This window comes from Euprymna scolopes, chromosome 43 (assembly GCF_053919585.1).
Source record: "Euprymna scolopes isolate OS-2025 chromosome 43, ASM5391958v1, whole genome shotgun sequence".
Classification (NCBI taxonomy): Eukaryota; Metazoa; Mollusca; class Cephalopoda; order Sepiida; family Sepiolidae; genus Euprymna; species Euprymna scolopes.
In genome coordinates this window covers 22,179,510-22,197,807 of record NC_136524.1, presented here as the reverse complement: position 1 = coordinate 22,197,807, position 18,298 = coordinate 22,179,510, and the positions used below count along the sequence as shown (strand labels likewise).

Below are 18,298 nucleotides of genomic sequence, written 5' to 3'. Positions count from 1 at the left end.
GGTGGCGAAGCATTTGCTTCGTATGTGAGTAATTTCCACATGGGCATATCTGAGCTTTTTAAGTGTTAGACTGTTTCTGAAGTTGATAAAAAGGTTCCTACAGGCAGGTTTCCTGTAGAATTCAGCATGTATGGGGTCATTTACATCGATGTTGAAGTTAAAATTGAGGAGTGAAAGTGAATTAGAAGTGTCAGGATGTTCTATGGTAAACTGTAAATGAAGGTCTCAATTGTTAAAAATGTTGGAAATATTGATGGCCTCTTCACGGGAGTGGGGGGGGTGATAATAAGGGAGTCAATATATCTAGTGAAGACAGTGTGTGGGCTGCAGAGCTTGTCTTTCAAGCCTGTCTATGTAAGAGATGGCTAAGAAGCTGGAAAAACTAGACCCTATGAACAAACCAGAGATTTGTTTGTGAGAGTGCTTTAGGAAGGCAAAATAGGTGTTGTCAACGATGATGCAGAGGAGTTGGTGTATGTCAGTAGGAATTATCTGGAAACAGTACAGGTCATTAGAGGATATGAGATCGGAGATAATGTTGATCGCAGGGTGTGCAGGTATGGTGGTGTAGAGAGAGAGACAACATTGATGTTGAAGATAGAATTGTTTAGGTGCTGGGGTTACAGTTTGTATAGTCTATATAGTACCTAGTTAGAGCTGCTAACACGTGCAGGGAATATGGATAGTAAGCATATTAATAAACCATACAAAATAAATGAAATATAATTAAAAATAAACAAAAATAAATACATATAAATACAAATGGTGTGCATTTTTTAGGAGGTGTGAAGGTCATTTATTTACTTTTTTTAGACGATTATATGTGGTTCTAAGACAGTTTGTACACTGGGGGCTTGCCACTCAAACTTATGGTTAGTGGTAGAGTTATGAAAGGTTTTATTTTGAAGTGGGTGCCATTTGAATTTGGGGTTAGTGGTAGGGTTAAAGGAGATATTTTGGGGGTGGCACTTGTCACTCAGATTTAAGGTTAATGGTACAGCTGGTCTAAGGGAGGCACTTTTAAGAGGTGGGCTTGTCATTCGAACATATATTAAATGGTAGCATAATATATATATATATATATATATATATATATATATATATATATATATATATATATATATATTAATACTAACTTTTCAAATTGAAAAAATATCAAAAGAATTTGGAGTACTAACTGCTCTAAAGGCAAGAATGGCCGGAAAGTAGGGGATCACTATATATTAAATTTATGTGCGAATTATTTCTGATGTCACGTTTTAAAAATTTGTTTCTACTGTTCTTTTAGGATATTCACACATAACTGCCTAAAAGAATAAACAAAATGGTATTTTGAGAACTTACAGTGTTTTACTTGTTATTTTAATAAAACTATCTTGAAATCTTGAAATATCCAAAGTGTTTTTATTGTCTGTGTGCTTTACTTCTAAAATAAATAATATATAAAACAAAGCCCTAATAATATAACAAATAATTTATATAAATAAATTATATAAATAAATACATAAAATAAAATACATAAATAAACAAAAACTACCACAGTATGCACCGGCATTTCTACGACAACACATCTGCTGGTTAGACATAAGATCCTGATAATAAATTTTTTAACAAATAATAAAATAAAGAAAAATAAATGAAATTGAAATTAATTAAATAAGAAAACATTATATATCAATATATATAAAAATACATGATCACCAGATTTAATAGCAATACACAGACATAATCTTAATAGCAAGATCAAAATAAATTTAATATTAAATTTTGAACAAAACAATATTTCCTGCGTATCATGGTTTCCATGACAACAAATGGGTGGATTTAATGAGCGCCATTGCTCACTGTTCCTTCCAGCCCAAATTAAAACACTACCTCATTTTCTTATTTGCAAAAATTTAACCAAATAATTTAATAAACAAAGAAAATAAGAATGAAAATGATAATACGAATAATTATAATAAATAAGGAAACATTATGCATCAATATATACAAATAACTAATTAAGCTTAAAAAAGAAGTTCTATTCTCTGCATGACTGCGTAACTAATTCCATTCCGGTTCTGTTTTTACGATAATTTTCCATTTTTACGACATTCTTTTGATTTCTGTCTTTTTGTAAAGAGATTTATATTTTCGAAATATTAAAGACTTCCACTATCCCGATTATTTCAAACAGTAAGTCCATATTTACTGATTTGAATTTGTGATTATGTTTTTTTGAGAATAAATGGGTATACAAAGATAAAATTCCAACATCTCCTTCTTCGTTTGCATTGCTACAACCTTCTTATACTTGCATATTTATTTACCAGCAATGCTTCAAGCAAACTATCTTCCCATTTTGAAAAAGATATATCCCTCGTCAATGGTAAAATATATATATATTTTTTTTTATCAACCTCTCTTCTGTTTTACAAAAGAAAATCATGATATAGTCTTTTGTTCGTATTATTTGGACCATCGGACTACTGTTCTCATCTTGAGTATCATTTTTACTATGTTTCAGTTGATGTAACCTCCGACCTTCTTCAGGTATATTTTGTCGAACTTGTCAAACTCGGGAATTTCAAATGGAACTCTTTATTTACTTCACAGGGATAGCGTGCTCATGTTCCATCAACCATGACTTGATAAGAGGTCCTAATTGTATTTTTCGATCATCCACACTAAGAATTGAACCTTCAACCTTCAGGAGAACATCACTCTTACAATTGATTTTTCCAAGTACTCTAACCACTGCGCCACTGTGAAACATTGTGAAAATGACACTCAAGATGTGAAAAGTAGTCCGATGAATCCAAATAATAATCGTCATCTCAAAAATTCAGAAACGATCTCGTCCTTTGTTAAAGATCTTGATTGAGCTGTATTAAAATCGTGGATAAAAAGTATTTTTTCTCCAAAAATATTTTTACAAATATCAACATTTTAAAATGATGAGATTTTAAAAATAAAATCTTTAAATCAATGAAAGACACATGATCTAAAAATAAAAAAAGGAAACACTTAGTAAGCTGCGCAATCAATAATGAATGTCTCCCACTTTATCGTCTTCACACGAGCCGTTTTACTATGACATGCCTTCTGCACCAATTTGAGGTTTTCTCGAGTAAACAATAAATCATAAACCCGCTTCCAAGATAACTTTTGATCAGCAGCTTTTCTTTGGGCCGCCTCAAGGAGAGTCGGGATGACAACACGGGATTTTTCAATTCTGAAATAGAAAATTGAAAATTCTACAATAACAAGATTATAAAAAAGTGACATCTATTCTACAAAAGCTAGTTGGCTAAAAACCAAAAACTACAAAACAAACACCCACAAAATTTGTATATTATTGATCAATGTTTCACTGGATGGACAATATTTAAAATTTAGAAAAAAATTATTCATTCTCTGAGGATCAACTGGGCCAGGGTAGATCTTTTTTTTCAGTGTATTATTATTGTAAACAAAAAGTGAAAAAAATGGAAGTGAAAAAAAATGACAGTGAAAAAAATAAAAGTGAAAATAAACGAAAGTGAAAAAATGGAAATTAAAAAAATGAAAGTGAAAAAAAATGAAAGTAAAAAAATAAATGAAAGTGAAAAAAAAAATGAAAGTGAAAAAAAATGAAAGTGAAAATAAATGAAGGTGAAAAAAAATGGAAATGAAAAAATGAAAGTGAAAAAAAATGGAAATGAAAAAAAATGGAAATGAAAAACAATGGAAATGGAAAAATGAAAGTGAAAAAAAATGAAAGTGAAAATAAATGAAAGTGAAAAAAAATGGAAATGAAAAAATGAAAGTGAAAAAAAATGAAAGTGAAAAAAAATGGAAATGAAAAAATGAAAGTGAAAAAAAATGAAAATGAAAATAAATGAAAGTGAAAAAAAATGGAAATGAAAAAATGAAAGTGAAAAAAAATGGAAGTGAAAATAAATGAAAGTGAAAAAAATGGAAATGAAAATAAATGAAAGTGAAAATAAATGAAAGTGAAAAAAAATGGAAATGAAAAAAATGAAAATGAAAAAAAATGAAAGTGAAAAAAAATGAAAGTGAAAATAAATGAAAGTGAAAAAAATGGAAATGAAAGTGAAAAAAAATGAAAGTGAAAAAAAATGGAAATGAAAAAAATGAAAGTGAAAAAAAAATGAAAGTGAAAAAAAATGGATATGAAAAAAAATGGAAATTAAAAAAATGAAAGTGAAAAAAAATGAAAGTGAAAAAAAATGGAAATGAAAAAAATGAAAGTGAAAAAAATGGAAATGAAAAAAATGAAAATGAAAATAAATGAAAGTGAAAAAAATGAAAATGAAAATAAATGAAAGTGAAAAAAATAGAAATGAAAAAAAATGAAAGTGAGAAAAATGAAAATGAAAAAATGGAAATGAAAATAAATGAAAGTGAAAAAAAATGAAAGTGAAAAAAAATGGAAATGAAAAAAATGAAAGTGAAAAAAATGGAAATGAAAAAAATGAAAATGAAAATAAATGAAAGTGAAAAAAATGAAAATGAAAATAAATGAAAGTGAAAAAAATAGAAATGAAAAAAAATGAAAGTGAGAAAAATGAAAATGAAAAAATGGAAATGAAAATAAATGAAAGTGAAAAAAAATGAAAGTGAAAAAAAATGAAAATGAAAAAAATGAAAGTGAAAAAAAATGGAAATGAAAAAAATGAAAATGAAAATAAATGAAAGTGAAAAAAATGGAAATGAAAAAATGAAAGTGAAAAAAATGGAAGTGAAAATAAATGAAAGTGAAAAAAATGGAAATGAAAAAATGAAAGTGAAAAAAAATGGAAATGGAAAAAATGAAAGTGAAAAAAAATGAAAGTGAAAAAAAATGAAAGTGAAAAAAATGAAAGTGAAAAAATGGAAATGAAAATAAATGAAAGTGAAAAAAAATGAAAGTGAAAAAAAATGGAAATTAAAAAAATGAAAGTGAAAAAAAATGGAAATGAAAAAAAGGAAAATGAAAATAAATGAAAGTGAAAAAAATGGAAATGAAAATAAATGAAAGTGAAAAAAATGGAAATGAAAATAAATGAAAGTGAAAAAAAATGAAAGTGAAAAAAAAATGGAAATTAAAAAAATGAAAGTGAAAAAAAATGAAAGTGAAAATAAATGAAAGTGAAAATCATCCAGGGTTATGGCGATACATAAAATTTGCTCTTCCTTTAACCATACTTGTGATCGCATTTATCCCGGATCAGTTGAGCCAGCTCCTTCTAATGAATTTAATGAGTACTGAATAAAGATCAACTAAGTACATAGTTCATTGGCAATAATGAAACAAGTGCCAGCCATTATTGATTTCACTAGCAGACATTGTAAATACGTGGACTATTTTGCATCTTGCTTCCTCATTTTGAACCACATTTTCAGTTAATAACCATGCCGATTCTTTCAGTCTCTAAGTGAAACAAGATTGATGCCTTTTCTGATGTCAACACCAAAGAGTGTGACCTGACCAAATCAGCAGAGATGCTGAATGGAGATTTGACATTGCACACATTTGAGTCAAACTGCTACTATCAAACTCAAAGTATGCAATGCAATGCACAGTCGTGATCAAAGACCTCAAGTTTGAAGTTTACAGTCATTAGCTTGAACTCATACACATAAAGGAACATGCTATGAAGAAGAGCTTTATAAACTAGTTTTTTATAGCTTAATTTCTTGTGTAAACCATAATATATTTACTCAATTCCAAAAGAAAATTTCATAAACAGTTAGATCTTCTGACAACAACAACATCCTCAATGAAATCAAGATATACATCAGTGCAATGTAGCTCAAATTGAGCAACATCACTGCTGACAGTCACAGGACCAGTGGTTGCATGAATCATAAGATTGAAAGATTATTTATCATTTACATAACTGAAAGATGCATTTAGGAAATTAATTTCTATTTCAGTCACATAAATTATTTCGAGTTGAAAAGAAAACACATTAGAGCCTGATTATTTTGTTGTTGTTTTTTTCTCATAACGAAGACGTTCATTTTTCACCTAACCAACAGTAATGGCCTTGTCTTTCTTTCTTTCTTTCCTTTAACCAACAATAAAATTACATGCAAATGAACATCCAAAAACCAAAAGATATTTCTGTTGAGCAAAAAATCCGTCTTTATATGCTGCCATTTTGGATTCACAACAGTGCTTAAATTTTCATAATCATAACTTGTATCTAAACATATCTAGGTTCGCATGTCACTGTTTCTCTACAGCAGGCATACAACACAATCACATTAACACACCAGTTCTTATTAGATCATTGAAGTTAAGCAAAGTCTAAACAGTTCCAAATGGGTGACCATTTGGGAATACCAGGTGCTGTATGTAGGAAGACATTGACACCTCCCTGGAAAAATCAAACGTTGTCATATTTCCTTGCCTGGCATTCAATGATGATCAACAAATGTTTCACACTACCATATTTTTATTGCCATCAAAATTGGTGAAATCGCCCATTTTTCAATCAAATCGATTGATTGTTTGCTATAGTTGAGAACCCATCACGGTGCACCATGAGGAAGCTTCACATGACTCCCCATAGTGAAATTAGTCCACAATACACTGTAATCTATATTGCACTGTAGAGAACCTACTGCTGATTTTATAAATTATTTTTATAACCGCTTGAATTAAAGTTTAAAATGAAAAAAGTCAAGTATCATGGTTCACTTGTGCTTAAAATAGAAGCACTCATTTCGAACAAACCCCTATCATATCAAAGAACCTACTGTTGATTTTATATGGTAGGCCTTTCTGCCTATGTGGTAATAAAATTTCTCAAATGCCCTTATGATGTTAGGCTGTAAACTCTGGTTAAAATCGCCTGTTGCTTTTTCCATTGGATTTTTTTGATTATCAATACTTATCGAAGACATTCTGATACAATACCTTTCTAAATCGGTGACCATTTTGGAACACCAGGTGCTGTATGTAGGAAGATGTTAACACATCCCTGAAAAAACTTAACGAATATCAAAGACCTGACCGGGATATACATGCGACTGGGGACCACTTGTTAATTTGATATTCCCTTAATACTTCCTTCTTTGGAGGAAGTTGGTTCAACCCATCTAGGGTGAATGCTGGTATGACATACATCGATCATATGCAAACCATAGCCACTTATTGGCATGCATTTCCATACCATTTCCACAAAGAGATACTAATCTATTATGAGACCAGTCACTTTATATAGCTGAGTGCTTATCAACAATGAAAAGCGAAAATTTGCCATCATAAATTAAACTGTTCAACCATGTCCATAAATTATGACATCCAAAAGTGCTATGTCATCACATTGATTAATTGATGGTTGGTTGGTTGTTTTACGGCATATCAACCATTGTCAGGTTATTTAATGCTGAATCCAGTGATTTTGAAGAAAAAATTTTAATAGAATATTTTTTTTTCAAGTCGGTTTCTATTCAACTCATAGTTGGGACCTTTACAGGTACTACCACTCCGGGTCAGAGTGGACCTGGGAGCAATAACATTTAAGGGGTGGTTCCACACTCCCTAAAGCCCGCAAGCTGGGGCCTCACCATCGGATATACTTTAAGGTCATATTCAGGACCAATAATAAGATGAGAACTCTGGCAACTCATATGGTTTCATATATGTATTGCAGAATGAAGATGATACTATCGCAAAACCTGCATTTAAAATTTGAAGTTGCTGGGAAGTGACCAAGAGGAAGGACGATGATAAGATGGGGAGACGCCCTGTGCAATAATCTCCGAAAAAATGGTTTTCGCCCAGACCAAGCACTTGATCATGCCAAGTGAAGAAAAATACCCTTTACTGCAAACTCTGTTGTAACTCAGGACTAGCGTAAAGAAGATGAAGCAGAGTTAGGTTTATTGAACTGCAGAACAGCTGGTTGTTGGTTGGTTGGTTGGTTGTTTTTGATTTACGGCATATCAACCCTTTTCAGGTTATTTAATGCCGAATCCAAAGATTTTGAAGAAAAAATTTTTAATAGATTATATTTTTTTCAAGTCGGTTTCTATTTATCTCATAGTTGTGACCCTAACAGGTACTACCACTCCGGGTCAGAGTGGACCTGGGAGCAATGGCAATTAAAGGGTGGCTCTACACTACCCAAAGCCCGCAAGCTGGGGCCTCACCACTGGATATAGTTTAAGGTTATATCCAGAACCCAGAACAATACAGATCAAATGAGATCCTAGCATTGTAACTACCAGCATGCAAGAACATTATGATAAAGTTAAATGTATACATATGTATCTGTTAGAAATAAAGGTGTGTTTTTGTACTGACCAGGTTTATATATCTAATACATACAATTAAGTTAGCCAGATTTGCAACTTTAAATTTAAATAACTTTCATCCAAAAATATCAATATTTCCTTCTGAATTGCTACTTTCTTTTCTTTTTATTTTGAGCCTTCATCCATGTTGTTAAGAAAAAAATGTAAATCTTATGCAAATAAAATTATATCTGCTCAGAATATTCTTCAGAGAGCCATCTTGTTTTTTCAAAAAAAATATAAATTACTTACAGATGGATGCCTTTTTTTTATGAGCAGCGACTTTTGCTATTATTACAGAATAAATAATTATTAAAAATTTCATATTTTCATTCAGATAAGAAGTTCCGTGAAAAGAAAACTTTTAAATTTCAATGTTAAAAGAGGGTGACACAAACGGTGTGCTTATTTCTAAGCATGCCACAAATAATACAAGGGAGATAACTCATATTTTAACTTGTACTTTATAAAAGAATGTATCTACTTTGCATTGTTTATCATTTCACTAGCAGGGAGACCCGACGTTGCCTTGGATTAAATGATGATCAATGAATGTTTCACACTACCAAACTTTTACTGTTATCGAAATCAGTGAAATCGATCATTTTTCAATTCAATCGATTCATTACTTGCTCTAGTTGGGGACCCATTGAGATGCACCAGGCGAAAGCTTAACGTGCCTCCCCGCATTGACTTACCCCACAATACATTGTAGTTTACATTGCACTGTAAAGAACCTACTGTTGATTTTATAAAATTATTTTATATATATATAACGGCTTGAATTAATGTTTAAATGCAAAACTCAAATATCATGGTTGATTGTGCTCTAAACAGAAACATTAATTTCAAATGTGCCCCTGTCATATCAAAAAACTACAGTTAATTTTTCATACCGAGCCTTTCTGTTTGTGTGGTAATAAAACTTCTCAAATGGACTTGCGCTGTTAGGTTGTGTAAGGTGTTAACTTTGGTAAAATTGGATTTTTTTCAATTAGTAATACTTACCAAAATTCTGATACAAAACCTATCTAAGAACACTGCCAAATACATAAAGTACATTTGTGTGAAATTTCACAAAAATTGCACCAGCAGTTGCAGAGTCTATAGGAAACTCTCTCTCTCTCACACACACACACACACACACACACACACACACACACACACACACACACACACACACACAGTTCTTTTTATTTAATAGATATATAGATAGATAGATAGATAGATAGATAGATAGATAGAAATTCCATATGCATACCATCTTATATAATAACTTTTAAATAAAAATTAATAATTATTTTTATATCTACAGATACTAGTGTTTCATGCTTACGAAATCATCAGTGTAGGTTCAAATCTCTTGAGCATTAATTATCACTTCCTAGACTGATAATTGTGCAAGCATAAAACACTAGTATCGGTAGATATAAAAATAATTGTTGATCTTTATTTTTAAAAGTTTCTTTAAGCAATTAAAGTTGAGCCCTTTTTTTAAGAAATTAAAAAAAATATCAACTTTAGCAGAAAGGAAACATTCTGGTCGTTGAATACTCTCTGACTGTTTACTATGTATGGCCACAAACTTGGCATTTACAGGCACTTAATTTTGCTCAATTTTTCGTGTTAATTGCCAGTGGCATTGAGGTAAGATGCTAGCCTACGAAGTAAAGGGTGACTTTGTGACATGGTTTGAATTTCCTGATCAGCAGTAATTATCATTCCTTACACTGATAATTGTGTAAGCATGCAATACTAGTGTCTGTAGGTATAGAAATAATTATTAATATTTATTTTTAAAAAATATTATTATTATATAGTATAAATTCTTTCATTATGCAAACATTAATATAGCAATGCAATCATCAGTGTATATATATATATATATATATAATTTTTTATTTATTTATACAAACATTATTAGCTACATATGTGCATACATGTTTTAGTTGTGATTTCTTTATAAATTCAATCATTAAACTAGATCTTACAATGAAGCCTTAATCAAAGTTCCATTGTAAGATATGTCTTGATAATATTGGATTTCTAAAAAAATCACAACTGGAACATGTATGTACATATGTAGCCAATAATGTTTGTAAAAATAAACCGAAAATTATACTATAATAATACTGTTTGTAATTTAGCACTTTTTGATAGACACCACAGCTTCATTGGATTTACATCTATGTTCTATAGCAATGCAATCGTTATAGCTATGTGTATAATTATTATTAATTTTTTAAAATAATTTTTAAATTCATTTTAATTTTTTTTTAAATTTAAATTCAAATTAATTATTTTATTTAAAAATTTTTTAAATACAATATATTACTGTTTCTGCTGGAGATACAATAATGAATAATGAAGTGTATTTATTAAAATCACAACCAAACTAGGGGATGGGACTACTTTATTGACGATGAGAAAATCAAATACAATAAATATTTTAAAAAGGGAATTGAATTGATATTTAAACATAAAGGGTAATTTTTTTTTTAATATAAACTAGCAGGACCTGTGGAAATTCCACAGAGAACTCATTCATATGTAATATATTGATGTTGGCATTCTGTAGATATTCAGTGTAAATGGAGATGCTCTGATATTATTGTAGCTTCTTTGTTAAAACTGCAAAAGTATTTCTCTAAGTTAGCACAAAGCCTGGCCGTAAAGTATGCTTAAATATGATATTTTAATTCTTGCAGAATTCGTATATATTATTATAGAGTTAATGTTCTATGGATTTTTATGTTATAAAGTTGCAATTTCAAAAATAAAAATATATATATATTCATATGACTTGGGTACATTAACTTGAATCGAAACCAAAATAAAAATTTATGAAAAAATATATGTATATATATGTATGTATGTATAACTTGAGTTCCTTCAGCTATAATTGAAATCAAAAGTAAAACTTATGAAGAATTCTTGATAAAATTATTTATAAAAAAAAAAATAAATTACTGAAGTGCCATTAGTTATAATCGAAACCAAAACCAAATCTTATGAAGAATTCTTGATAAAATTATTTATAAAAAAATAGATGACTTAAGTACCATCAGCTATAATTGAAACCAAAACAAAAACTTATGAAGTAAAATTATTTGGAAGAAATGGAAATACATAGCAATTAAACAACTTGGGATGTAAGCATGACACAGAAAATAACATACACGCTATCGTATTAATATATAGATTATTATTAATTTTTTAAATTTAATTACATTTTTTTTAATTAAATTTAAATTAATTATTTTATTTTAAAATTTTTTAAATACATATTACTGTTTCTTACATATACATATTACTATTTTTAAAATACAATATATTTCCGTTTCTGCTGGAGATGCAATAATGAATAATGAAGTGTATTTATTAAAATCACAACCAAACTAGGGGATGCGACTACTTTATTGACAATGAGAAAATTAAATACAATAAATATTTTAAAAAGGGAATTGAATTGATATTTAAACTTAAAGGCTTACTTTTTATATATATAGACTAGCAGCGGTACCCAGCGTTGCCCGGGTGTTTAGAGGTGTGTGTGTTTTTTTTTTGTTTTTTTTTTACAAAGGCATCACCACATTATCAAGGCCCAGAGGCCACTCAAGGATAAGGGTTAAAGAGTGTACAGTAGAAATTGGTCAATATAGTAATCATTAGTAATGAAAATTTGGTAAATTTAATAACTTATATGGAACGGCTCATCAAGAACTTATTTACTTTAGACTTGAACACAACCATATTGTAGTCAGACGGAAAGCAGGAAAACGGAAGACAATTCCACAGGCGTGCAGTTCTAAGAAAGAAGCTTTGTTCATGGAATCTACGTTTAGGTTTAGGCACAGATAAAGAGTGGGGGAAATTATTGATAGTGTTTACAGCTAGACGAGTGTTTCTTGTGAAAGTTTGGCGAGGGGGGACCATAGATTGAAGCTCAGTTGAACACTTTCCATGAAAATAACGATACATCAGAGACAAACTCGCAACATCTCTTCTGTGAGATAGAGGTTGCAAGGAGGAGAAAAGGACATCTCCTACGAGGCTACGAAGTCTATTTTGAACTCTATCAAGGCAGGACAAGTCCTTTCTAGCAGCTCCTGCCCAGATGTGGCAACAGTATTCCATCCTTGGACGTACCTGGCTCTTATATAGGTAGAGAATAGCATCAGCAGTGAGATATCTACTGGATCGATAGAAAGATCCCACCATTTTTCCAGCGGCCTTGGCAACAGATTTGATATACGTGTTCCATTTAAGATCAGGAGTAATGGTCAAGCCCAGAAGCTTGTCAAAACTTGAGGCCTCCTGAAGACGAGAGCCATTCATTTCAATTGATGACAAATGTGGATTAGAATGTTGATGATGTAAAGAGAGAAGCTTGGTTTTAGATGCATTAAAAGTAACCAGCCACTTCTTTCCCCATTGTACTACGTGCTCAAGATCAGAGGAGAGAGAATTGGAGAGAACTTGGTCGTTTACTGTCTTAGATGTGGTACCATAAATGGTAGTGTCGTCAGCATAAATGTCTACAAATGATGTAAGGATATGATTTGGAAGATCATTAATGTAGATCAAGAAAAGAGTTGGGCCCAGGATGGATCCCTGAGGGACACCGGCATTAATACTGTGAGCTTCTGATTTTTGCCCCTCAACTACTACTCTTATGAACCTATCAGAAAGAAATGATTTAATAATTGAGAAGACTTTTCCAGCTATACCATAGCTAGCGATCTTATGAAGTAAACCTTTATGCCATACCCTATCAAAGGCTTTAGATATGTCAAGAGCAATTGCCCTAGAAAGATTGCCACCGTCGAGAGATTTGCTAATCCTATGCGATATAACTGTAAGCACATCTGCTGTAGATCTAGCAGAACGGAAACCATATTGAGTGTCACTAAGAAGGTTATTTTTGTTGAGATGTTTGATTACTTCTGTATTTAACACAGATTCTAGCAACTTACTCATGACGCACAGGAGACTTATTGGCCTGTACTGAGAGGGGGATGAGCGATCACCTGAATTCTTAAATACAGGGCATACTGATGAGATTTTCCAGGGAGATGGGAAACTATTCTCCTTAAGACAACGTTTAAACAGTTTTGTAAGTATGGGCGCTAATTCAGGTTGAAGTTTTTTGAGTACTATAATTGGAATACCATCAGGGCCAGTTGCTTGACTCGAATCAAGGTTTTTGATTAGCTTCGCAACATCACGTACAGATATACGTATATCACATAGCGTGTTTTCTGATATAGGAGGAAATATTGGGGGTTGGCGGTCTTGGTCGCAAAGGGTAGAATTAGCTGCAAAGTTCTTGACAAAGAGTTTGGCTTTGTCTGATGCTGACGAGATTACCTCAGGTCCATTGATGATAGTTGGGATGGAGCACACGTTTCTGTTCAGGATTCTGTTTGCTATTTGCCAAAACTGGTGGGAACCAAGCCGCTGCTCAGCTACTTTGGACTTAACAGATTGAGCATACAACACTCTTGCGTTCCTTATTACTTTCTTACAATGGTTGCTGGCAGTCCTGAAAACGGCTTTAGTTTCCATACATCTATTACGTTTGAAGCAGTGGAAAAAGTGATTTCTGTGCGCAATGGCAGCAGCACATTCTGGAGAGAACCATGGTTGGCTGTTAGGTTTTTGCTGAAACTTTTTAGAGGGTATGAAATGGTCAATACCTACAATTAACCATTCAGTTAGGTCTAATACTATAGAGGACACATCCTTTTTAAACATGGAATGCAGAGGTAGATCAGATATAAATGTACGGAAGCTATCCCAGTCAGCCTTAGTGTATCGATATACTGTACGATGAAGAGGTACGTCTGGGGACTTATTACATTTCATTTTTATCTTAATTGATACAACAGAGTGGTCGGAAGATCCAAGAGGCGACAGAACAGAAACTGAACATAGTTCAGGGCAAGTTGTGAGAAAAAGGTCTAGTAGGCTCGCATACTGGCCGTCATTATCGGGCACACGGGTAGGTTCCTGAACAATCTGAGTGAGGAGAGGAATCAAAACAAAAGAATAAGCGAAGTAAGAACCCTGTTTAAATATAAAAAAAAACAATGTTAAAACTTCTTTAAAAAAAATTGTTGCCCGGGTGTTTGTGTTGGGGGGGGGGGGCTAAAAAAAAACAGTTTTGGTAAGTAGTTAGGATCGAACCCGAAGTCTTGAGGCGAAAGTGGAAAAGAAAGTGTGCAAAAAACCTGACATGTTACCCCCTCGGCCAACAAAAAGCAACTGAAACTAGTTTGAATTTATTTATTTATGCATCAAAAACAGAATTGACACGTGCCTGCAATAAAAGTTAACTCTGCTCCTTCTATTTGACCTCATTAATGAGGTCATTAATGAGGTCAAATAGAGGTAGCGGACTTAACTTTTGCTGCGGGGGCAGCTTTTGGGTTTGTTTACCCAACTTTGGCTGGTTGTTTCCCTAAGATGTTGGGGGGGGGGGGGGGAACCAGCTCCCCATTGTCCAGATTGAATAGCAATTGTCTGATAGAATGAGTTTGGCCCCACATTGATCAAAGCTGATTGCTTCTGGACGTTTCCCGGTGCGAATGCCGGGAACAGAGCCTTAGCTTTGAATTAGTTTCGGTTTTATACAAACAAGCTGAACGAACACAAGACGGGCTGAAATAGCAATAATTTTGTAAAAATCGACGTAAATAAATTTAGACACAACGTGCATTCGCAAATCGTACATACTATGATCTAGGGGCTATATAAACAGTTCTAAGCGATAGTAACCCCCCCCCCCGGGGCCGTCAGCGAAAAAAGCGTTTTCGAGGCATACAAAAAAAATGTGCGTGCCTTTTATATATATATATATAGATGAGAGGATGTGTAGTGGTAACAGATTTCGATGTTAAATAATGATGAAGACATTAAAACTATTTTTTATTTTTCATAAAATTTGCATTGGTTGATACTCATATCAGATTTCTCTTAGTCACCTCATTCCACTTTTCATCAAAACTATTGGATTGGTGTGGCCAAAATTTTGTATGAAGCATTATTATGATAAGTTGCAGCAAACTAAGTATCATGATATCTGTTTGATGCACAGTTAGGGAATAATAAGGATTAGTATTCAATGACAAAATTTACCATAATTTTAACCATATTCAACCATCAATTTGACATAAAGCAGTCATTCTAAGTCAATGGGCATAATCACATTGACACACCGGTTCCCGTCAGATCGTCGAAGTTAAGCAACGTTAAGCCTGGTTATTACTAAAATGGATAATTATTTTGGGAATTCCAGGCTACAAGAGTTGCAAAAACCTAATGTTGTCATCTCCCCTAACAGGGATATAAATGCGACTGGGGACCGCTTGCAAATTTCATACTCCCATGAAACTTCCTCCTTTGGAGGAAGTCAGCTAAACCCGAATAGGGTTAGTGCTGGCCAACATAATGGGCCATAACATTTTTTAACAGGCTAAAAAGACTAGTGCTTGATATTCACTTATCATTAGTCTGTTTCTCTCTATAATCTCTCAGAGTGCCAAGTATTTTAACAAAACAGCTGCCACTGGTAAACAATTATAAGCTACTATAAACATAGATATTTTTTTATAGTTTGTACACATAACGTTTCCGGTTTCAACATTTTCATCCTTTGATCTTTCTGAATTTCGAAATAAGATGTCAGTTTAGAGATTATTGTAATAAAAAAGATAATTTAAATTTGGTGATTGTTCAGAATTCCCCTTATATTAAACAACAAAAATACAGAAAAATCTTTCTGATAATCGTACCCTTGACAGAACAAAAAGATCCTATTCCAAAAATCATGTAAATTGATCAAGTAGTTTTTTTTTATAAAAAAAATTATTTTTTAATGATTCTAAGTGTTTAATGGAAAGTCGTAGGCATTAGAGTTTGAATTATTGTAGAGTTATCTGCCCTTGTTTTATGATGGCAACACAAGATAGCCCATTTTTTGCTTACTTATAAAATTTGTTGTTTTTTTTTAATTTAAAAATAAAACTACCTGATCAATTTACATGATTTTGGAATATGATATTTTTGTTTTGTCATGGGCATACACAACATACAGATTTTTTTTTTTTGTTTTTAATGTACAGAAAATTCTAAACAAGAACCATTAAATTATTACTGTTTTTTTTATTGCATGTTTTCTTTGCTATATTTTGTATAAGTGATTAATAGAAATTGGTAGGTATTAAAAGGCTGATCTCACAAGTTTCGATTATTGTAGACTTATCTGTCCTTGTTTCTTCAAGATGGTGACACAAGATGGTCCATTTTTTGCTTACTTATAATTTTTTTTTTTTTTTATGAAAAAATAAAATTACTTGATTGTTTTATCACACCATAGAGATGTTTTGTAGTTTTTTTTTAATATAGAGGGAATTCTAGACAAGAAACTTAAATTCTTACTGCTTTTTTTTTGTATGTTTTCCTTGTTATATTTTGTACTTTTTACTATTATACTTTTAGTTGTTCACAGACCTCAGCTATGTGTAAAAAACTTAGGGTTATAGAGTTTTAAAATTTTCTAACCTCAACTCTCCAAGTAATTTAACTAGCTTTGTTCATCATCACCATCACATTCAATTTAACACCAGCTTTATATACTAGCATGTGTTGGATGGCATCTAGAACTTCATTTCCAAACCAACCTATTTCTGGCCAGATCTTTATTCCGCTTTCTCTCAGATCCATCCTTATTAGTTTCTCATATATTGGTCCCCCGATTTATCGGAGAGGGACCTATGTCTTCAGTGGCGTCTGTGCGTCCATCCGTTTGTTATTCCGGACGATTACCAGATAACTATCCATTAGTTTTTCCTGAAATGTTGCCACAAATTGTATTTCATTAAATAAATGTGCACAGTAAAGAAATTTTTTTTTTTTGCAAAAATTCCCGTTTTGTCCCCAGGAGCTCAGAAGAGGTAAAAAAAAAGCCCCAAAATGGCCAAAAATGATACGTTTGATCTATCCTTTAGATTTTTCTGAAACTTGGCCAAAAGATCAAAGTGTAGCATCTGTTTTTCAGATGCTGCACTTCTATTTCTTGTTCTCTGTCAGTAGACGAGAAATCCTTCACGACTGAGACAATTTTTATTTTTGTTATTTTTCTCCACATTAAAAAACGACCCTAGTGTCTAACTCTGTCCTGTGGGGAGGCATTGTAAATAGGAACTTGGCCAAAATGTGGAGCCCATTTTTCTTAATATAAATGGGTGACCCTGTTTTCTTTGGCCTTCGTCTCCTTACTAACCCAATGACTGTCATCTAGTTTTTCAACATTACCATACCATCGAAATATGTATTGCAGACATCTCCCTATACTCTCCAGGTTTCATTTTCCTGAGGTCATCAGATCTAAGCCCGTTTTTTAGACTTATATTACACATGCGTTGTATTGTTTTGATATCATTTTTTTTTTATGTATCACATATCCTCAATTCTTACAGGCCGCATTTCACTTCCACACATCACATTGCATACACATGCCTGATAAACTCTTCTGTTGGTCAATAGGGTAATGCTCTGCTGGTTAGTAATGGCAGAATTTCCCCTGAACTTGTTCTATTCAACCTTACTCTAACAAGCACCTGTTCCTTCCTGTGCTCCAATTGTAAAAAAAACAAACTTCTGAATAATCTCAATGGCTTTACCATCCAAATATATTTTCTTTACTACCAATTAATGCTCAATTCAGTTTATTATCCTGTTTCAGATTAATATACTATCTTTCAATGCTCAATTTAGGATGATATAGTATAGTATCTGTTCAGGTCTCATGTGACAATCCTCCCAGGAATTAATTCCTTTTTAAGGGCGGAATCACCTGTTCTGTGACTATAATACCAACTCCTTGGAGTGAGACCATCTTCCCATGCATTACTTCTTCCTTTATAGGGTGGATAGTGTAATATATGTTCATTTCGTTTGTCAAGATACCATCCTCCTAAACATTAACTCCTTCCTTGGGGGAGGCAAGGTTTGTTTGTCA

General features: G+C 32.2%; 1 protein-coding gene across 1 annotated transcript in view; it reads right to left on the bottom strand.

Moving 5' to 3' along the window:
- Window positions 1-2,215: 2,215 nt before the first annotated feature.
- LOC145268232 (DNA fragmentation factor subunit beta-like) overlaps window positions 2,216-18,298 on the bottom strand; it is a 71,781-nt gene continuing 55,698 nt past the window's right edge. Inside the window, exon 6 of the mRNA XM_080123553.1 lies at window positions 2,216-3,217. Within this exon, the coding sequence (XP_079979679.1) occupies window positions 3,010-3,217 (208 nt within the window). The 3' untranslated portion in view covers window positions 2,216-3,009. The remainder of the gene's footprint in view (window positions 3,218-18,298) is intronic.